General features: G+C 43.3%; 1 protein-coding gene across 1 annotated transcript in view; it reads left to right on the top strand.

Annotated features, from left to right (window-relative positions):
• Nucleotides 1-22,966, top strand: part of GALNT14 (polypeptide N-acetylgalactosaminyltransferase 14) — a 254,532-nt gene that overhangs the window by 154,538 nt on the left and 77,028 nt on the right. Inside the window, exon 3 of the mRNA XM_053383010.1 lies at nt 5,284-5,382. Coding sequence (XP_053238985.1) covers nt 5,284-5,382 — 99 coding nt within the window. The remainder of the gene's footprint in view (nt 1-5,283; nt 5,383-22,966) is intronic.

Here is a 22,966-nt window from a genome sequence, read left to right as displayed (position 1 = left end):
CTGTCAAGGTCGTTTTGAAGTGTGATCCTGTCCTCTGGGGTGTTAGCCACCCCTCCCAGTTTGGTGTCATCTGCAAATTTGATCAGGATGCCCTTGAGTCCATCATCCAAGTCGTTGATAAAGATGTTGATAAAGAGTCAATATTGACAGAAAAGGCTGGCTCAATTAAAAAGGATATTTGAGTCTGATGCGCCAAAAGCTTTCCAGTTTCCAAGAAAATGCCTGGAATTCCATATACAGACACACAAAGCAGAAAACCCTTAGGATGGGAAAGTAGGCAGGCGTTTTTAACAGGCACATGTGCGAACGATGGGGCTTTCTACTATGAACTTTATTTTTATCTTTTTAGAATTGAGCAGTTAGATTTGCGGGCAGGTTTGGCATCAGAACATGGCATCTTTGAATAGCTGCCAGAGTCTGCTGGCTCATCCAATCAGTGCAAGGTATCAGTGCAAGGTATCTAGGTCTGAGGAGCCACCCCTTAAATTTCCCACAATGCCCCTGAGTGGTACTGCATCAGGGGCATTGTAGAAAATTTAAATGGGGGTTTGTCATTTGGTGCTGACTGGAATACCATTGCTGCTGTTGGTGCCTGTCACCAACTGTGCCTGTGATGATGTAGGAGGTCACTTGAAAACTTAGAGCTGGCCCTCTTTGTGGAGGCATTAAAGTTAGACAGTGAGAGTTGTTAAATTAGCCACTTGCTCATTCTCAGAGAGGTTTCCCAGCAACATTTCTCCCTGTCCATTCCACAGCTGCCACTGTCTCCCTCCCATAACCATAGCACCCCTTTTCCTGGTTGTTTAATGAATTCCAGAGATTAACTAGTTTATTTTGCTGTTTCAAAATGGCTACAGAACAGCCCAAACTCACAAATGCAGACCTCAGTGAGTTTGGGCTTCAGTCCTTCTGTCCTAGTTTCACTTTGCTGTAATATATAAGGTGATTGTCAACAGAAAGTATTGCCTCTTGTCACTCTCTTCAGGATCGGCGGTTGCTTGAAATAGTTGAAAACTGTCAAATCTCCACCATCTTCCTCACTAACAGCTAACCTCCCACTGACTAGAACCTCTAAGTCAGAATCTGCTGTCAGTGAGACCGGTGACAAAATGGACTGTTTAAGTCACATACTAAATGATCCCTGTTGTTCTTCCAACAGCAACCCTGCACGGTAGGTTAAGCAAGGCCTTCGTGACTGAGGGAGGATTTGAACCCTGGTCTCCGAGGTCCCAGTTCAACACTCTAACCAGTATGCTACACTGACTGTTTAGGTGGAAGAGAATACAGCAAACAAAACAACTAAGATAGTGAAAGTCTATCTGTCTGTATTAAATAGTGATTGCTCTTATACTACCCAGAGGGGCACAGTCTGTCTTGAGGTGTGCCAGTTGCCAATGCCCTAATATACTTTTGGAATCATAGATGTGACAAGCGCTTGAGTAGAGAGAGGCATAAATTTGGTATAAACAAAGCTAGTGACTTTATTTGGATCTAAACTAATTGATTGTCAGAAGGGAGCAATATATCTTCATGTAACACATCATGAACTTATCATGAATTTATTGTCACAAGAAGCTGTGTTGGCCTTTTAAAAAGTTATGATCAAACTCATGAAAGAAGACAGGTCTATCAACAGCTATATGACTATTAAGCTCCACAGTCAGAGGCTGTATATCACTGATTACTAGATGCTTGAAATAAACTAGGAAGCAGAGCATCTCCTCCATTCTTTGCTCGTGAGCATTTCAGGGGCAACCAGCTAGGTCATCTGGGCGGCAAATTTCTAGACTAGATGGATGTTCACTCTGACTTAGGAAGGAAATTCTTAAACCCAGTCTGTAAAAACTGATTGCAGTCAAATAGCATGTCCTATATTCCTCTCAAATACATTGCTGAGGAAGACAGAGGGGCAGTTTCAACCCACTCTTGACTCTTGCTCGGGAGCACCTATACCATTGGTTATTACGAGCTATAAAAAGTGGCCATGGCAAATACTGGATTTATAACCAAGGAGCAACTGGTGCAGTGAGTTGGTGCCATGCCACTGCACTCCTGTCAGTAGTGTCACTGTCATTTTACTGGGACATTTGGGAGTGGGGCATGGTAACCTAAGGCTACCATATTTTTTTCAATGAATCCAGGGACACTTTTCAACTTCAATGAATTTTGTATGGGGACTGATTTGTAAATCCGGGGACTGTCCCCGGGAAACAGGGACTTCTGGTAACCTTATGGTAACCACATGTTTGGGGCCCTGTTGAATGCACTAGCAGAGCCAATCCATGCTTTCCCTATCCTGCATTCCTCCCCCTGCCCTAACCCTTTGCTCTACCCCGATCCCCCAAACTTTCAAACATTGGTTTCTAATTCCAGGTCTATGGAAAAGTGACTCTAGCTAAACAGCTAGAGTATGTTGCATCAAGCTTTGAATTAGCATAGCGACATTGGTCTTCCCAGCTCACGAAAAGCTGGATGTAAGGCCAAATGGAAAATTTCATGCTTTTTGGATTCCCAAGTTGGATTGTAAGCTTTGGAATCCAGAATTAAATGCTAAAGCTGGTGTTTATTTCGGATTAAAATGTGGCCTCAGATTTCTGTAGTGACCTTCAAATCCTCAAGCAAGAGGTGGTTTACTCAATGACATTACTTCATTGTTGGGGGAATTGTTAGAGGCGGTGCCTCTTACATCATCACCACCACCACCATCATCATCATCATTTATTTTATTTGTACCCCACTCATCTGACTGGATTGCCCCAGCCACTTTGGGAAGCTTCCAACAGATATAAAAAACATAATAAAACATCAAACATTAAAAAACCTTCCCTATACAGGGCTGCCTTCAGATGTTTTCTAAAAGTTTTATGGTTATTAATCTCTTTGACATAAATACAACACTAACTGCCTGTCTCTAGATTTTCCCACCATCTTTTGGCAGCTCCATCTGGGAGCCAGGCTACCTCTCAATGCATGTTATTCCAGATACATGGAAGAGGAAGAAGTTCAGTTTGCACACGGTTTTCCACCATACTTTTGTTAGGTTTAGTGAAGTCTTCCCCCTCTGCCTTCCCAGTCCCAGAGATGAATGTGAGGGGAACAGAGCAGTGTTAACACAAATAGGGAGCACCATCCCATTGTGGCCTGTAGTTTGGGAAGCACAGTTTTAAAGGTAAAGAGCCAACAAAACACACTTTCTTTTGGAAAAGAGGAACCAATTAGTGTTGAAGGCTTTGAGGAAAACCCTTTTTGTGTGATGAAAGGCAAAACATCTGAAAGATCTGTCTACAAAGGTTCCCCTGCCTATTGAATGAGTTGCCACAAGACTGTGCATATCACAGAGGGAGATAGGCAAGGAAGTGTTGCTTGTATATTCAGAATGTCATTAAGAGCTCGATTTCCATCTGTGCGGTTAACATGTAATTCACCTTTTACAATAAGGCATTCACATCAAAGAACAAACAGCAGACACCACTGGATATGGATACAATGGAGTGGCCAATTATTTATCTTAGGTCAGGGTGAGAATGACTCTGTGAAGCTCCAGATGAAAAGACGTAAGTTGTGGTGCGGATAAGGTGTGCATATCCCACAGGATGTTGGACCCAGAACTCTGCAACCTATCTGTGAATCATTACATAAATGTTATGTCATCACAATTGTCCATCTGTTTAATTGTCTTTCACTTTCCCACAAGATTGTGGCTTGCAACACATTAAATGGATAGCGATAAATATCTCAGTTCAAAAACCAAGGCATACAACATGGCATAAAATAGTCTGAATAGGCAAACCAATTCATTTATTTATTTACTTTACATCTCACCTTTTCCTCCAAGGAGCTCAATGTGGACACATACATGGTTCCCCCCCCCCCGTTTTATCTTCACAACAACCCTGTGAGGAAGGTTGGGATAAGAGACCGTGACTGGCCTAAGGTCACCCGGTGGGGATTTGAACCCAGGTGATCTCCTAGGTCCTAGTATCTGGTAGACTCTAGCATCTTCCAGCCAAGACTCAGCCCTTCTGCACTGATGAAATGTCACTGCAAAGTAGAAGAGAATATGTGGGTGCCAACCTCAAGGCAATATAATAAAATAAGGAAGCAGCAAATGCACTGTGTGAACAGCACGTGCTGCTTCATTTCCAAAATCAGAGGTGTTGGGAACCCAGCCTGGACATCATGTCTTCTGCCTCAGTGACACACAACTTGCAAAGTTGATAGTTTGGAGCAATCGCAGCTTGGACATTAAAATTGAGACCCTGCTCTTGGGCAAAGCCCAGGGGGCAGTAACCTGAGTTGGGGCCTTCTTGGCAGTGGCACCTTCTTTATGGAACAGGCTGCTTCATAACTATTACAGTTTTTCCACTTACTTAAGATGCGCCTTTTTGCCCTGGAGTTCTGATTCTGTTGAAGTTGCCTTTAAGGAGAATTCTTTCTTTCTTTTTAGTCCCCTGCTTTGCCTAGCAGTTTATAGTATATATTATCTTACTGCTCTTGTAATTAATGAGTTTTCTTGGAATTTTAAGAGTATTTTTTTTTATTAATGGTTATGTTTACGTCCTTTATATGATGACTTCTGAACAGCTTTGTGATAGGTAATAAATAATAAGTATTGTGAACAGTGCTCCAGTAATTTTTTGTTTCATAATTAATCAAAAATGATCTTACTCATAAGCAGTTTTGCTCATTCCTAGAAAGGTCACTCAAAGTAGTTATAGGAGATCACCTCTTATGTCTCAGGATTTTGTTGGTCATGTGGGGTTCATTGTGATCCTACCTCTGCAACGTGTATTATGGGACTTGGTGAGTTGATGTGGGAATTAGGGGTGGAGTGCCTTCAACACATAGGCGACACTGAGCTTTCTCTCTCCTTTCCATCCATCCCAAACCCTTCACTGAGGCTGAGCAAAGAAGCTATGGTGGGATTGGCAAGGATGCACAACTTGGTTGGCTTATAGGACAGAGTGTCCTGTAAGTGACACAGTTTCATCCTGGGTTTCAGGTGCTGGTGGACTTCTCACCAGTGGCTCTGTATCTTGTTTAGAAGAATGGCATAATCTTTCACATTGCAATCCTCTGTCTCATCAAACCCAGTTTCATTTCATTGGGCCTATATTCACATAGCATAGCTTTAATGAAGAATGAATAGCACAAATTTCAGAGCTGCACAGATGGGTTTTAGTTGTCACTTAGCACCTCCCTACTGGGAAGGAAATCTATTGAATGCCACGCTCTTAACGATTCCATAACCTGAGCAATACTTTTGTCTCTTCCTTCATTCAGATGCACTACTTTGCACTATCGCACAGATCTGCCACCAACCAGCATCATCATCACTTTCCATAATGAGGCCAGGTCTACGCTATTAAGGACGATAAGAAGGTAAGACTGAGTCATATGACAGTGAAGTTGACAGTCAAATGGCTTCCAAGATGCCAAGTGCATTATTAACTAGTGCTGTGCCAAAATTTTCTCTCATATCTTCTTCCTTTTTTACCATTCCCCACTAATTGATGAGAAAAGAAGCTGCAATTAAATATTAGCAAAGGGGAGAGAATTTTTGTTTGCCTACTTTAATATTAGGATGCTTGCAAGTCCCCTTTCTTTTGTTCTGGGGACTATTTCACCAATGCTGTGCGCTCATCTTACCAGTGGTCCTCAGATTCCGACACTCCAAATAAAACCTGGGGGAAGAGAACATTATATAGCACCTTCTGTGGGTCGTTATCAGATCAGAAAACATGGGGGGAAGGAGCAGTCACCTGCTCTTTAAATGAACCGTAATCCTCAGACTCCCAGATTTCATTTTTAAGAGCAAGTTTCTAGCATGTGTAGAACCTGAGATAAAGGGCAAAATGTGCCAGCAATATTTTTCTAGCTTCCCCTGCTTTCAGTATTTTACTTTACAGCCCCCCACCTCCCCCCCCAAAAAATTCCTGTGAAAGCCCATACACACGCCACTAGGCCGCCTTGCAATCATAAGGTAAGCTCAAAGTTCTGTAAATTCACACACATATATAGTGATCTTAAGAATGGAGAGAAAGATTGTCTCTTTTTCAAAGGAGGAAAACTTTCAAGGAACTAGAGAGAAGATGTTGGCATAGTGTTATTTATAACAGTCATTGATTTTTGTGAAAGGCTTGAAATTATATCAGGAAAAATCACTGCAACTGATCCCCACCAACCAACGGCATAAGATGAAATTGTCAGAAATTGCCCCCTTTATGCCCATATCATACAGCAAAGAGACAGGACGGCTGCCCTCTCTTCTTTAGCCCATTATTTTTGTTGACCTTGCGTGTATAGACGCTGACCTGCACAGCGTTTGGCCTATATTGCTGTCCACTTTGTCTTGTGCTCTTTGTGAGGACTGGGAACTGGTGCAGTTAAGATTGTTAGCTGTGAAGTTCTCCTGGTTCAAGTTTTAACTCAGCCTCAAACCTTAGGCAAACCCCTAAACCTCAACCCCATATCTGCCATTTGAATACCTGTCGACCTTAAAAGAGTGCTGTGAAAATGTGCCCATGGTGTGTGTGTGTTTTGTTTAGTGTGCAGTTGGATGGTTTAGCTGGCAAAATAATGTGCAGCTGGAAATATGTGATGGTGATGTAATTAGGCACGTAAGTTGCATGCGTTTATTAAGCGTGTAAATGACAGGCAATGTCAGGAACAGCATGTGCACATATTATGTAAGGGAAGAATGTGCTCCGTTTCCGCAGCTAAAACAAACAAACTGGCCAAACCATGTTAAAACACTTTCTTATTTTGGGCCAGAACCTCCTCGTCTGTATCTTCAGCTTTGGGCAGATAATACTTCACCGCAACCTTGCAAATACCATTCTTCATGCAAGATTGGATCCTCCACCCACCTCTGAACTGTGTTTTAAAATAGGGGTAAATATAGGATTTTAAAAATTCTTTAAAAACTCTTAGCCATGCCCCCTCCAGTTGCTTCAGGGACAGATTCAATGTGAGGTGGATGGTCCCTGGGGTAGAACAGAGCAAATTAGCCCAATCCAGGGGTCCATTGGGGGGGCCATACACAGCCCTAAGAAATGCTAAGTACTAAATATTAACATGTGCGCGTGCACACACACACATATCATGTGCAACTACACCAGTGTAAGAGCCACTTCCTCCTTCTAGTCTGGTCCATCACTGGGAGGGGGAGACCAGTTGTCAAGGCTTCGGGAATTCTATTCCTCCCCCGGTGGCAGCAAGAAGCAGAGAGAACAAGGTAGAGTCCTTTTAATGAGTTTTTCATTCATAACAGCGAGACACAAAAGAATGCAATATGCCCTGATAAATGCATTGCTCCAACTGAGCTCTTCCTCCCTCCTTCGTGGCAACAGCACTTCCCCTTACGGTGGCTGCTCATGGCCAATTGTCTTTGGGTCCTTTGTTCCTGCACTCTTTAACGAGCGCTGAGTTCTGGGAGAAGGGGGTTCAGAAATACTCTCTAGTGACAACGAGTCAGCTGGCTGGTCTGCCTCTGCCTCCCTTCTCCTAACACTTCTCAACTCTTCTGTTCGTCTATCTCTGAGCTGTGACTTCCCTCAAACTCCTCAAAGCCCTGCTGTTAATCAATGCTGCATTCTCCTCCTCCTGCAGTGTCAGGAATCTCCACCATTCCTCCTCCATCTCGCCCCCTTGAGTCCAACCCCTGACACCAATGCAGTTGACCTCTGACCTCACACATGGTCATTTCTTGCATTCCCCAATCATTCATGCTGTGGGTGCATGTGAAGAACATCTTGTCATGCTAGGTGCTTCTGAGGCAAGGCAAGATGATGGACCTAGCTTTATTGACTTTGTCCATTTTTATTTCACAATGATTTTCCTGCATGTGAGGAACAGTGCTTAGACTCATGTGGATTTCTGACTCTTTCAATATTTTTGAATGCCTGCTGGGGACTTCAATGGCAAAACCTTCCTGTTCTTGAATGCTGATGCAGTTCTTTTTCGGAGAATGCTGTACTCAGTGATTCATTTTGATGTTGTTTAGCTCCCTTTCCCGCCTTTTTTTCCATATTGGCAAGCCCTCTGCGAACAGATCGTGCAATTACCAAGCTCATTCATTATTCAAAACGATCCCACCACTTTCTGGAGCAATTAATTGCAGGGATGCAGATTGTTCACAAATGATTCATTTCAAATACTTCAAATATGAAAATTGCACACTCTTTCCCACTGGGCGATGTGGGAGGTGATAGTGGTAAGAGATATCCAGGATTTAAACTTATGTGAAATTATTTTCTGTGCCTTGACTCTATCTTTGCTTATCATCACTGACTGGAGTCTGGTAATATAAGGAACAGCCTGTGGAGAATATTCAGATTTTCAGAGCTTGGGTCTAATTTTATTTTCCAAGGGAAGCTGTCATCCCCAGAAAAGCTTGAATATGCCCAGTTCAGTGGGTCAGAATTTTTTTGGAAATGTTAACATGCTGCCACAATGGGATAAACCAGTTTTGCCGTCCGGCTCACCTGCCATTTTGTCACCGAGAGTAAACACTGTTTCAGAGTTGGTGGAAAGCCATGGGCAGATTATGGAGGGAATCATTGTTCCATCCATGAGAAATGTGTTTCTGCATGTTGTTTAACTTCTGACCAGCTCTATCATGTAAAAACAACTGCACCATTTTATCCCTTTTTGTAGTTTTGTTTGTTTATTTAATGGATTTAAATGCTGCTATTCAAAACATACTGCATATATAAAAACTGCATATATAAAAACTCCCTTGCATATATAAAAACTGGTTGGCAGCTGATGGGAGTTGTCATCCAAAACATCTGGTGGTCACCAGGTTGGGAATGCAGACCTAGACTTTAGGCTCTGTGTTCATCTTCCACATTGTTCTTGAGCAAGTCAACCAGTTATCGCCATCCCCTTGTTTCCTGCTCAGTTTCTAATAAGCAGAGAGTAATGCTTGTTAATAACACAGCAGTCGGGTGATGTTCAGTTCCATCATTTAGATGTAGCACTTGAAGACCCAAAAGAAACAGAGTTGTACTAATCAGATGAGTTTCATTTCTGCTAGCACATAGCATATCATCCAAGATGTTATGGATGCTCTGGTTGGAGATTTGTAGGATCTAATTAAGCCAAGCATCTGCTGAGTCTGGGTGATGGTGGAGAACAAGATCAGGCAGAGTGCAGGACAAAATAGTCTATGAAGACGTAAGAAGCAACTCAAGATGAGAATCTGAGCTGGGTTCAAAAAGGAGTGAGTGAGAGAGAGCAAAGAGATTTGGAGCAATCCTTTTCATATACTCACAGGCAGTGTTTTTTCCCCCTAAAAAAAAGTTTAGGGGTACTCTCATTTTTCTACTCATATTGAAATACTGTCCCTCAATCAGGCCAAACTCAGATGCCCCGGTTTAAAAGGCCATATCTTATTTAATTAGCCAAAGGCCTGGGATACGAGGAATGTTTTTGCCTGGCACGTAAGGATATGTGAGCTTCCCTAGGGAGGGCATCCTCTGGTGATGATCACAGCGTCTGGGTTGTTTCATATGGGGAGATGTGGTCCTTGAAATATTGCACTCCTGAACTGCTTAAGCCAGCACTTTGAATCGGGTCCAGAAACTAATTGGCAGCCAGTACAGTCAGGGATGCGGGTGGCGCTGTAGGGATGCGGGTGGCGCTGTGGGTAAAAGCCTCAGCGCCTAGGGCTTGCCGATCGAAAGGTCGGCGGTTCGAATCCCCGCGGCAGGGTGCGCTCCCGTTGCTCGGTCCCAGCGCCTGCCAACCTAGCAGTTCGAAAGCACCCCCGGGTGCAAGTAGATAAATAGGGACCGCTTACTGGCGGGAAGGTAAACGGCGTTTCCGTGTGCTGCGCTGGCTCGCCAGATGCAGCTTTGTCACGCTGGCCACGTGACCCGGAAGTGTCTCCGGACAGCGCTGGCCCTCGGCCTCTTGAGTGAGATGGGCGCACAACCCTAGAGTCTGTCAAGACTGGCCCGTACAGGCAGGGGTACCTTTACCTTTTTACAGTCAGGTCAGGATTGGCATTATATATTCAAACCATCTTGCCTCGATGAGCAAGCTGGCCGCTGAATTCTGCACCAGCTTAAGTTTCAAGACAGTCTTCAGAGGCAGCCCCAAGCATAACGTGTTGCGGTAATCTAATGATTAATGAACTTTATTTACTTAATTATGTTGATTTCCATGAGTCTTCTCTAAGTATAGCTAAGAACACTTAAAAATATTGTAGGTTTGTAACAAGTGTACAAATTGTTTTTTCTATAAAATTTGTATGTATAAATACCTTTTCCCTCCTTTTTCCCAGCTTGAAGATAGAAAGGGCATTTTTCTCCTCGTTGTTGGCTTTCAACCAATAAAGAGCATTTAGAAGTCAACGAAGTCTTAAAGGGGGGAAAGTGACAAGATAACGGGGAATTTGAAATATGTGCATCTCTAATGCAATCATAATTACATGTTCTCTTTCTATAGCAATGCAAATTTCTAAAGCGCTAGTCACAAATTTGAAGGGGTTCTTTGCAGAACTCATGTTACTTCATCTCTTGTCACGTAATATCAATTCCACTTGTTGCCAATGAGGCGCATAAAAATAGCACTGACCAAAACATTCCCCAGTTGCTCAGCTGGAAATGTCAAATTATTGCCTGAAGCAGGATGCTCTTCATGTTAGGGATAGCTGAAGCCAGAAGTGGGAACAGATGGATCCATTCTCCATTACCCCTAAGTGGTGAATGTTCCCTGGATTGTGATGGTCTTTTGGGTTGAGGCAGTAGGCCTGAAGGCTCCCTGAGTTATGACAAGTTCTTGGGCTCCAGGGTAACTGCCATTCCAGCAGCCAGCTGACTTCTTCAGCTCTAGACCTACAAGGGCTATAACAACTCAGGCCTCAACTATCTGAGAGACCGCCTCCTTCCCTACAGACCCTCCTGGATGTTCAGATCAGCAGAAGGTGCTCTTTTGGTGGTTCAATCTCCCTTAGAAGTTCAGGGAGTATGTGGCCTGGCTGAGGGCAATCTCTGTGGCGACTCTAAGTTGTGGAATTCCATCCCCACAGAGGTGAGACTCACTTATTCACAATATATCTTTCAGTGAATGCTGAAGATGCACTTCTGGCCCTTGACACCTATTCCTGTGACTGTAGTATAACTTTTTTTATTTTTAATTCTGCCTAGACACCTGCTGGCGAAGGGCAGTGATTACAAATTTGATGCTAGTGATGATAATGATGATGATATAAAAGCTTCCAGGTCAAAACTGTCCCCAGCTCTGTGTGGCCTGTGGTTTGTACCTCAAGCTCTGGTTCCAGAAACTCATGTCTCTCACTATTTGATGAGGCTGTCTGTGGCCTGGCACCCAAAACTTTGCTAGGCTTTAGCATGTTGAGACATGGGGTTTTTTTCTGAGGAACTACCTTTGAGGATGGCCTATAAGTGTTAATATACCCTTCCAATGCACTATCAGACTTGGCAATTAAAATTTCTTGAAACGGTTTTGAATTGGATTCAAGATAGAGGATGGGTTTGAAATCTGATGGTTTTAGATCAGGGGTGGGCAATCTTCCCCCCCCCCCTGTTGAGGCTGTTTCCTCTCATCTGTAATCTCTTGGGGGGGACACATGTCCCCAGTGGATGGAGCCAGAACCAATGAAGGGCAGAGCCAGATACAAAAAACTGGAAAGAAGTCTGCCCTTTAGCAATGTCTACTATAGATACCTCAAATCAGAATTGCCAGTTTTACTCAGAAAGAATTCCACTGGTTTGGGTGGACTTACTAGTAATTAAATAAGTATGCCCAGTATTATTTTTTGTGCAACGTACCAGTACAGCTATCTGAAAAGCAAGTGGAAATAATTTCTTTCTGACTTTAGTGTGCTCTACACACACACACACACACACACACACACACACCATGGCAGAAGCCTATCATAGCTTACAACTGGAGAAAATTTTGCCACCAAGCCATACTAAGCAGGAAAAAGTTAGAACTCCAAGAAAAACAAGAAGGAAATGAACAGAATGGAAGGAAGTTTTAATGGCATTGAAGAATGAAGCAGGTGGAGTCAAGTAAATAATTAGCCAAGGTGCCTGTGTTTTACTGCCACGCAGTCCCTATTAGGACAAGCAAAAGGATGTCCATTAACCCCTAATATTAACCTTAGGTACTGCAGGACTGCACACTTTTCCATTAAGTGCTTACTGTCACCTGTAAGGATGTATCATCTCTGTTGGGAGCAGGTGGTGGAACACTACCTTAGAGCTGGTCTCCTGGTACTGGTACCGCTGCTGCTTCCTGGGCAGAGGTGGGGCCAAGAGTGTGACAGCACAGGTACCTGCTACAGCTGCTCAGCTGCCCCATCACCCACTCCTGATCATTATTAAAAGCCTCTTTATCTAAATGATCATTGTTATTTGGTTTCAGCCAAGATTGGCTCCCGAAGTGACTTAGAGCAATTAAAATACATCCTAATGATTGCATCAAGGATAAAACAGCAAAATACATTCCGATTTGGCTTCAAATTGCAGATGCCATAAGTTAAAAACAACAACAAGGTGTGCAGGAAACCAAAACAAGGACTTATGCAGCACTTGGAACTGATCATACTATTTAAAAGTTTTCTTCCAAAAAATTAGAGTTTCAAAAGCAATAGCAAGTGTTTCTTATATTTTTCAAGTTCTAAACAGTACCAGAAAATTCAAAATCAGCAAAGATTCCAATTCTGAAGCAGTTTCTTTGCTTCTGTTTATTCTCTCCTTTCCTCACTCCCTGCCTTTAACTTTCCAAAATAAAGACTGAACTCGGATGCAACTGCCTTCTGTGCATAGTTTTTGCTGAGTCTACATATGTAATAAATGGAAACCATTTTTCTAGTGAGCCATCCGCAACGAACTGCTTTCATGCCCCTTTAATGTGGGTTGAAATCTTGTCCGCAGCTACAAGTTCCCATGTTTTATCAAGCCAAGCAATAACCAGTGGCAGGCGCTCACCTTTCTATTTAGCCACTACTTGCAAATGCACACACAGATGCATCCTAGTTGCACTTGTACAACTTGCACACCTAGAGTGGGGAGGCTCTCTAGACGTGCAGAGGCTGTAAGAAAGCTTTCTCTGTTTCTTGCAGGAAGGAGCTTTGTATTTGGTGCTTTGTAGATTCAAGACACACATGGGAATTAAATGCTACTTTTAGAAAGCCTGCAGTGAAAATTAGGCATCTCCTCAGTCCCCCGTAGGAAAGCTTAGCCAAGAATGAACTAGCAAATGAAAAAATGGCCATGTGCCCAGACCTCTCCATGGCTCATCCAGAGGAACTCGGAGGCTGTCCTTGAAAACATAATCTCCATGCAAACCAAGAGAGCTTCGCAGCTAATTGTCCTTCATAATTGGGAGCCATGAGATTGTTAATGAAAAAGCTCTCCCCACATAAGAGCAGATCCCTGCAAAAGCATAGCTATTCTTTTTGGGCTACAGAAAAACAGAGTCTCATAGATCTCTATGATCCCTAATTCTCCATGCTAAACACATTATTATTATTGTTGTTGTTGTTGTTGTTGTTGTTGTTGTTGTTGTTGTTGTTGTTTCTTTGCTGCCCTTCATCTGAGGATCACAGGGCCGTTTATAATGTAAAAACATAAAAATACATAACATAGTAACAAAAGCAGTACCCCCCAGTTTAAAAGGCCATAGATTGTTTAATTAGCCAAAGACAAATTAAGCAAGAGGCATTCTGATAGTTGAAGAAAAACACAAAAATGCATATCATAAGAACAAACAAAAGCAACGTCCCCTCACACTTTGAAGGGCCACAGATGGTTTAATTAGCCAAAGACCTGGCTAAATAAAAATGTTTTCACCTCGCACCTAAAGATATCTTCCTGGGGAGAGCATTCCACAAATGGGGAGCCATTGCAGAAAAGGCCCATTATTGTGCTGCCGCCCTCCAGACCTCTAGCGGAGGAGACACACAAAGAAGGGCCTCAGAGGGTCCAGATTGTTTCATATAGGGTCTGTTCTCCAGATCTGAACACATGGGGTGAACATATGAATTGCCACCCTGACTTAGAGTGTTGAATATTGGCTACTGTGATGGATAGCACTGGGTGCTTTTTTAAGAGATTCACGACACCACAAGCTGGACTGAGGTTAACCATATCCATGTGGGAAAGCACTGCCAGCCACTCAGGGGAAGACATAGAAAGTAAGAAGAACCTCCCTGAGACCTCTGGTTATAGGGTGGTATATAAATTCAGTAAAAATTAAAGGAGCCCTGCTGGATCAGACAAAGACCCATCTTAGTCCTGCACCCTGTTCTTACCATGACCAACCAGATGCTTATGAGAAGCTTGCAAACAGGAATTGAGGGCAACAGCACTTTCCCCACTAGTAATTTCCATTAACGGGTATTCAGAGGCAAACTGCCTCTGAAAGTAGAGGTGGAACATAGCCATTGTGCCTTGTAGCTATTGATAATTCTACAAATTTGTCTAATTGTTTTTTGAAACCATTCAAGTTGGTGCACTCTGCTGTTCAGGAGAACAGTAGGGACTGTCCGATAAAATATTCCACCCATACGGTTCTACGGTGATGAACTCTCTCAGGAGAGGCTCACTAGTCTAATCACTTAGCTTTCAAATAAGAAGTATAGTCATGTTTATGAGTTTCAGAAGCCTTCCTTTAAATAGCCTCAGCTGTTAAACTTGTGTTTTAAGTGGCTCTAATGTGTTGATCTTGATAGTATGAGAAATGTGTTGTTTCCGGTTTGTATGGATAATTGTTTTATTAGAGTGATGCTTCGTTTTCTTGTTTTAACATCAAAACATACTCAAAGATATATATAAAAACAGCTCAAGTATCACAGCCTGCAATCTTAAATACAGTGGTACCTCAGGTTACAGACACTTCAGGTTATAGACGCTTCAGGTTACAGACTCCGCTAACCCAGAAATAGTACCTCAGGTTAAGAACTTTGCTTCAGGATGAGAACAGAAATCATGCAGCAGCAGCGCGGTGGCAGTGGGAGCCACCATTAGTGGTGCTTCAGGTTAAGAACAGTTTCAGGTTAAGAACGGACCTCCAGAACGAATTAAGTTCTTAATCCGAGGTACCACTGTACAGTTGTACCTTGGCTCCCCAACGCCTTGGGAGTTGAACGTTCCGGCTCCCGAACGATCAAAAACCAGAAGTGATTGTTCCAGTTTTTTAATGTTCTTTTGGAAGCCAAACATCCGACGGGCTTCTGTGGCTTCCGATTGGCTGCAGTAACTTCCTGCAGCCAACCAGAAGCCATGTTTTGGAAGTCGAACATTTCAGAAGTCAAACGGACTTCCAGAATGGATTCTGTTCAACTTCTGAGGTACGACTGTATTCTGGATAAGGAGTGAGCCTGATTGAAGAAAGTGACATTTACCTCCGAGTAAGTATGCATAGTCACACAAAATGCTAAACCATGGTTTTACATTATGAGGATGAACTGCCACAAGTCCTGGGCTTATGTACTTCCTCCTCACCTCTCCTTAAACTCAGGAGGAGATTGGAAGCTCCTGCCTTAGATTGTTGTTGTTGTTGTTGTTAAGTCGTGTCTGACTCTTAGTGACCCCATGGTCACTTCTGTCTTGCACTGCCTCAGGGAGTTTGGCCTTAGATTAATCACAGTTTAATCGGAACCCTCAACTGTAGTTCATCTTGACTATAATTAGTGGAAACAAGCCAACATTGTAAATCATGGTTTGAAGTTGGTATGTTTTCCCTAACCATTGTTTAGACTAGCCAATTTCTCCAGGTTGAGACATCATGACAAGCGGTGGTAGATCTGAAAGGGAAGAGTGCTTTGGAAGGGGAGAGGAGAGCAAGTGAGCCAAATGTGAAGGTGATTGTAGCAGCTTGCCCTCATAAACCCATGGTTTAGCATGTTGCGTGAACACAGCTATAATAAATGCAGAAACATTTGAAGCTATGCTCATAATGCACACCAGTCCTGATCCTACTTTTCTGGGAGTAAGCCCCATTGAATTCAGTAGGACCTCTTTCCACGTAGACATAGTTAAGTTTGCTCCATTAATTTAACTAATATTTTACAGAGCTCCATTCTTCATTTCAATATATCACAAAGTCTACCCAGTGATGCATCCTAAGGCCCAATAAATAAATAAGCAGAAGAAACCATCTAAGACCCTCAACATTTAAATGCCTCACTCTCCTTTCCCTTTAGTGAAATAAATGCCACATTCAAACATCTTTTCATGGCCCAACATTTTTCTTCCCATTTTCTTATTGACTGGAATGTCTGCTTTCTTCCAAAACAGGGCCATCAATATTCTAGCTGCTTTTATCAAATGAATTATTAACTCCACTTTGTTTTCTGAGCCAAATTCTCCCAAGTATTTCAAAAGTACGTCCATGGGATTTAAAGGTCCAACCACCCTGGGAATTTCTATTAATTTAGTAGGAATTAAAGGCAGAAGGCTTGAACATATCCACCCGATACGTATCACATTTGCTCTACTATGTCCATGTTGCCAGCTAGCTGAGGATATATTGTGATAAGTTTGTATTAATTAAATACATTTTTTTGTTTTAACTTCATTGGCGTTGGGTTCAGTACAACTGAACTAGCTTTTAGTTAGGCGGAGTCTTACAGAGATCAGATATAAGCACGTGGTAGTGGCAGCTGGGGCCACGCTGCTCTCTCAGCTTCTGAGCACCACATGTTAGTGCCATTTACTGTGAAGGGGACAGGAAAGGACAGGGCCGGCCTGCCCACCTCTGCCACCAGCAGAGAAGCGGCACGGGCACTGGTGCCAGCTTCCAGTGAGATATCACCAAAATTTTGCGAGATCTTGCCAAAATCTCACACGAGATCTTGCAAGATTTTGGCAAGATCTTGCCAGAGCACACTGTCATCACTGCTTTGCAAGTGTTGCCACACAATCCAGATAAGGGATACCAGGGTGGCGTGGTGATGGAATGGGGCAGCGTGCCAAGCGGTGAAAGGGGATGTGCTGCTCCTGGGCATGGCAGAAGGGAGCATTGCATTAAACATTTTTGGGAAATGATATACAATGAATTGAAAAAAATGTTTAAAATAACATTTGTTTAAAAAACCAGAAGCTTTTCTGTTAGGTATTTTAGGACCGAAAGAAAAACGGACATTATTCATGTATGCTACAACAACAGCAAGAATCTTAATAGCACAAAACTGGAAGACTGGAGAAATACCATCAAAAGAACAATGGCAAGAAAAGTTGGTGAACAGTTGGCAAAGTTTACAGATAAACTGCGTGAAAAGGACAATAGTGATTTTGAAAAAGAATGGGAACCTCTTACAACATATTTGCAGAAACAACAAAAAACATGGACTCTCTGGCAGGATTTAAATAAACATTTACAACTTTATTTACGGAGAACAAGAAATTTAACAATGTGACAACATAGTACTATATGCAAACAGCAGAATGTAACATTTGACATAATGAACCAGAAATGGAAGCTGAGGGAAGTCAATAGGGAGGGGGGAAATTGGAAAATGAAGGTTATTGATATTGGATATTTGTTATGAGAAAAAGAAAATTAATGAAAATTATTTAAAAAGAAGAAGAAGAAGAAGGGAGCATTGCAGTTGTGGGCATGGCAGTGGAGCCAAATCCCATTCCAATCTTCATGCTGACCTTCCCAGTAAGTTGCAGCAACCCATGGTATTTGGAAGCCAAGAGAGCAGTGCTGTCCCCAGGCACCACTGTAACCATACTTATCATTGCAAAACAGCAATTTAAGATGTCTTGGCAGAGAGTGAGGACTGCCTGCACTATAGACACAAAGGCAACCCCTGCCACCGGGGCATTAGCCTGGGTAATCTGATAGGAAACATACACAAGAAATGATTTATAGAAGAGATTCACAGTGCCTGAAGCTAAGAATGCAGGCATCTTAGAGGCCAGATATCAACCCCCTTAATGTCATCCTCTGCTTAGGAGGTAGAGTGGGATACCAATAAATATTAATATTATACCCCTCCCCCTCCAGCTACACATATGGCGATTGGTCAAAACCCAAGTATGAAATACAACATTTCACCTAAGAAAATTCCGTGGCATGAATCCACCCTAGCTTTGGCCAACTGCTTTCCCAGAGGAAGAGAACACTCTTGAATGCATAGGAATGGGTGGGGAGCTCTCCCTGACCCTGATTTGCTGAGGCACTGGCATAAGCATTATAAGCTCGCCTTAATAAATGTTTCTGGCTCTTCTTAACTCCAGTGAGGCTCTTACCTCACTGCAGAAATGTTCTTGGAAAGCAGGGAACCGGTCTGCATTTCTCTCTCTCTCTTTCTCTAAATAATAAACAGCGGAGAACAGAAGGGACTGAGGCAGACCAGTGCCAGAGGCAGCTGCGAGGGAATGTGAGGTAATATACTACTTACAGATTACTTATGCTGGCAAACTTTGACCTTTGCCTCAGGGGAAAGGGATGAAACATGCCTTCATCTTACAGCACTCTCTAGCGCAGTTTCCAGACAAAAGGCCTTGTGAGAAAAATCATGTCTGAATACCCTAATACTGTGTTCAACAGGGGCAGCTCTCTCCATTTCCTTTTACAGCTGCCCTGGCAGCTCTGAGTAGGGGAGACAATTATCTACATGTGGAATCTCTAAAGGACAGTTTTGGATGTTCAGAGAAGCAGAAGGACGAGTGATTTAGGCATGTTCCGATTAGAGATTCTGGCAAACTTTCTCCCTAGGCAGGCTCAAAAAGAATTCATGGCGTTTCTTAAAGCTCACGTCAAAGGAGAAGCAAACTTTTCAAACCTATAATTTCTTCTCTAGCTTGCTTTAAAATCTGAGCCGGAGAAGAATTGCCAGCTTCCCCTGCCCTCTCAGTTGAGTGAAGCCCACTGGGTGACCTTGGGCAAGTCACTGTCTCTCAGTCTAACCTACCTCACAGGTTTGTTGTGGATATAAAAAAAAATGGAGAGGGGGAGAGGTGTATATGTCTCTTTGAGATATAAATTTTATAATAGATAAATACTGAGAGAATTGATGGGCCGCAGGTTAAATAACCAAGGAGAGAAAGGCCATCTCTGCAAGAAATGGGCTCTGTACCACAACCTCGTCTTTTTGCCACTGTGACTACTTAGTTCTCTTGCCAATTCAGCACAATGAAACCCTGTTACTCATTGAATCGAGCGTGAATTAAAAATATGGGAGGTTTTTTCATTTTTTCTGAGCTTTTGCTTGGTTTGGAATATTGGTCTTTGGTAATCCAAGATGAGTTTGGGAGCGCTTGCCCATCTCGGCTTTTGTTGTTGCTACTCATCAACAACGTGCAAGTAAAGGTGTTCATCCCTTCCCCGTCACCACCCCACCTCTCTCACAAAGATTGTGTCACAGCCCTTTGCTCAGTGTAGCCTTTTGCAAAATGTAGTGTAATAAAACTTACAGCCCACAAAAGGCCCAGTGCTCCCTTGTAAAAGGTAAAGGGACCCCTGACCATTAGGTCCAGTCATGGCCGACTCTGGGGTTGCGGCACTCATCTCGCTTTATTGGCCGAGGGAGCCGGCGTACAGCTTCCGGGTCATGTGGCCAGCATGACTAAGCTGCTTCTGGCGAACCATAGTAGCGCACGGAAACGCCGTTTACCTTCCCGCCGGAGCGGTACCTATTTATCTACTTGCACTTTGATGTGCTTTTGAACTGCTAGGCTGGCAGGAGCAGGGGCCGAGCAATGGGAGCTCACCCCGTTGTGGGGATTCGAACCGCCGACCTTCTGATCGGCAAGTCCTAGGCTCTGTGGTTTAACCCACAGCGCCACCTGTGTCCCTTCATGCTCCCTTGTACTTATGGGCAATTTAGTAAGTTCTAGGAACAGCCTGGCACTGTTAAAAAAAAGAAGTCATTAATAAGAGTGGAAGCTTCAAAAGACACATTGACTGGCACTCATCCGACTAGGAAAAGCTGTTGTGTATGATACTGTAGGCAAAATGCCCAACTCCCCATTGGATTTCTGGCTGCAGGGCTGTACTGGGGGCTGGTGCCAAGCTAGGCAGCAAAGGGGGAGAGGGGGAGGCAGAGGCCTTGTGTGCCAACGTGGAGCCTGAAGGAAGGAACAAGGAAGTGGGCATTAGTCCAGTTAAAGACAGAACAAAGGAGGAGCTGGAGTGTGTCTAACACCACCAAATGGATCATTTCAGTGCTATTGTAATGGTTTTTATAACATTTTTTCATTGCATGAAAGTGCTCTGCAGTCTTTATTTTATGCATCGTCTCATTCCCACAATGCCCATTAGGCTGAGAGCAAGGCAGTGCTTTTCAGTGGCCACCCAGCGAGAGCCAGTTCAGAGATTTCTAAGAGCAGGGAGAAGAAGCTACCAACAGATTCCCCTGCTTCTTCTATAGCAGCCTTCCCCAACCTAGAACCCTCAAGATGTTTGGAGTTGCAGCTCCCATCTGTACCCCAGGCAGCAGATTACTGTATTTTTCGCTCTATAGGGTGCACCGGCCCATAGGGCGCACCTAGTTTTTTTTGGGGGGGGGGGAAATAGAGAAAAAAAATTATTCCCCCCCCCAGGCGCGGGGCTGGGGTGGGGGAAGCAGGCTGCTATCCACAAGCCTTCGCAGCGGACCCAGGGCTTCGGGCAGATATCCGCAAGCCTTCGGAGCGCGGTGGGCACTCCTGCCGTGCTCCAAAGGCTTGCGGATAGCTTCCTGAAGTCTGCATTCACTCCATAGGATGCACACACATTTCCCCTTCATTTTTGGAGGGAAAAAAGTGCGTCCTATAGAGCGAAAAATACGGTAGTTTTGATTTTAATTGATTAACCTTCTGCCCTTTCCAGTGAATAAAGTAATATAATTTTTGTAAGCTATAACTCTACCACTTATTGTTAGGGAAGCAAAGGGAGTCTTGAACATTTCGTTTTCCCGGTGAACATTAACACACTGGGACCAAAAATAGCCTTGGATAAAGAAACAAGGGTGCCTTTCACACCCATTGAAATTGGGTCCTTCCAATTAATCAACCAAGCGGATTGAACCCATTGAAGTTGGCACCCCTGTTTAGAAGCCTGCCTTGCTGAAAACAACTTTCCCACCTCTTTCAAGTTCCCTGGGAGTGAAAACACACTTCATAGGAGCTGTGCTCAAATGACGTTGATTAAAAGAGTAAAAAAATAAACCAGGTGTTACTCTGAAACTGTATAATTAGTGCTTTGTGCTGACTTCTCCTTTCCTTTATTTCCACACTCTCCCTCCCCGCAACCCCATGGCCACATCATTTAGATCCCTCCCCCCACTCTTTCTAATCATCTCTCGGAATGAGGAAGCATGTAACCCGGCTCATGCTTTTACCTTTTTGATGTTCACATAAGAGAACTCTTGAATTTCAAAGAGCTGGTGGGTATTTGAGAGGGAAACGTGGAAGCTGCCTTGTAATCAACACTCATTTATAGTTATTCTTGAACGATTTCTCTCTCTCTCTCTCTCTCTCTCTCTCTCTCTCTCTCTCTCCTATGTAATTAGTCATTCTGGGATGCTGGAGTGTTTCATTTCTGCTGGCTTCCCCCCACTTCACTTGCTCTCCACTTGATTTCAGTATCTGTGACCTCTGACCCTTTGAGCATTTTAGGTTATCCCTCCCTCCCTTGGCCCGCCCCAATCTTCCACAGGTTCTAATGTGTTGCCATGGAGATAAATTACTTTCATAAATAATCACAATCCAACATCCAAACTTGTTTGTGTTTTTTTTAATACTAGGAGGTGTGAACGGGATAATGAAATACAGTCATACCTTGGAAGTTGAATGCCTTGTGAGTTGAATGTTTTGGCTCCCAAACACCGCAAACCCAGAAGTGAGTGTTCTGGTTTGCAGGCGTTCTTTGGAACCCAAATGTCCGACACGGGTTCCGTGGGTTCTGATTGGCTGCAGCAGGAAGCTGTGGCAGCCAATTGGAAGCCGCGTGTTGGTTTCTGAATGTTTTGGAAGTCGAATGGACTTCTGGAATGGATTCCGTTCAACTTCCAAGGTATGACTGTATATACAAGACTTGATCCAGCAAGATCTCCTTCGAAGCAAACCTTGGTGAACTAAATGGATTCTTCTTAGAAGCTCCCAGGTATCAAAAATGTAAGAATATAAGAAGAGCCTGCTGAATCAGGCCAATGGTCCATCTAGTCCAGCATTCTGTTCTCACAGTGGCCAAACAGGTCCCTTTGGGAAGCCCACTAGCAGGACCTGAGGGCAACCATTTGTGAGCACCAGCAGCTGGTACTCAGAGACATACTGTCTTCTACAGTGGAGGTTGAGCATAGCCATTCTACCTTTTACACAACACTTGACATTCATAGTATCACAGATTCAGCCTCTAGCATTTCCATTTAAAAGGACCAACCGGGGAAGACTTTTCCTCAAGCCTTTGGGGAGTTGCTGACCATCAGAGTAGACCATACCTTTTTGATGTACGACTCAGTGTTGCATTGAATGACAGCTTTATGTACCTGAAATGACTGGATGGTGCTGCAGGTCATTGTAAATGTTTGCCCGTTGTTGACTGCCAGAAGGCAGCTGTCTGTGGGAAGTCCACAAGGCATAAATGCTGTGCTCCTGTTAGCTTCAGGGTCTTTAGATTGTATTCTGTTTAATTAAATCCTATGAATCAAACGTGTGTGTGTGTGTGTGAAGTACGATAAATGAGGGCTGATCAAAACAGAGCAACAACTGGCCATAAGGATTCTTGGGATAGATTCTTGGCTCTTTAGTATTCCTTCCGACAGAGGTGCTTGTAATTCATTTTTATTTTATTTTTTTGAAGTCAAGGTGCTTCAAAGACCTGTGATATCAAACATGTTGTGTTTTGGGTGTATCAAAGCCAAATGAAGGAAGCTACCCACACACAAACAAAGGCAAGTATATATGTATAATTGGAAAGCTGGAGCAGAATTTGTAAGAGTTCTTTAAAGAACATTTGAGGGAACTACCATATGAATGTAGTTTGAATAGAT

Source organism: Podarcis raffonei, chromosome 3 (assembly GCF_027172205.1).
Source record: "Podarcis raffonei isolate rPodRaf1 chromosome 3, rPodRaf1.pri, whole genome shotgun sequence".
NCBI lineage: Eukaryota > Metazoa > Chordata > Lepidosauria > Squamata > Lacertidae > Podarcis > Podarcis raffonei.
Note: the sequence above shows the minus strand (reverse complement) of the source record. Positions and strands in the feature narration are given on the sequence as shown.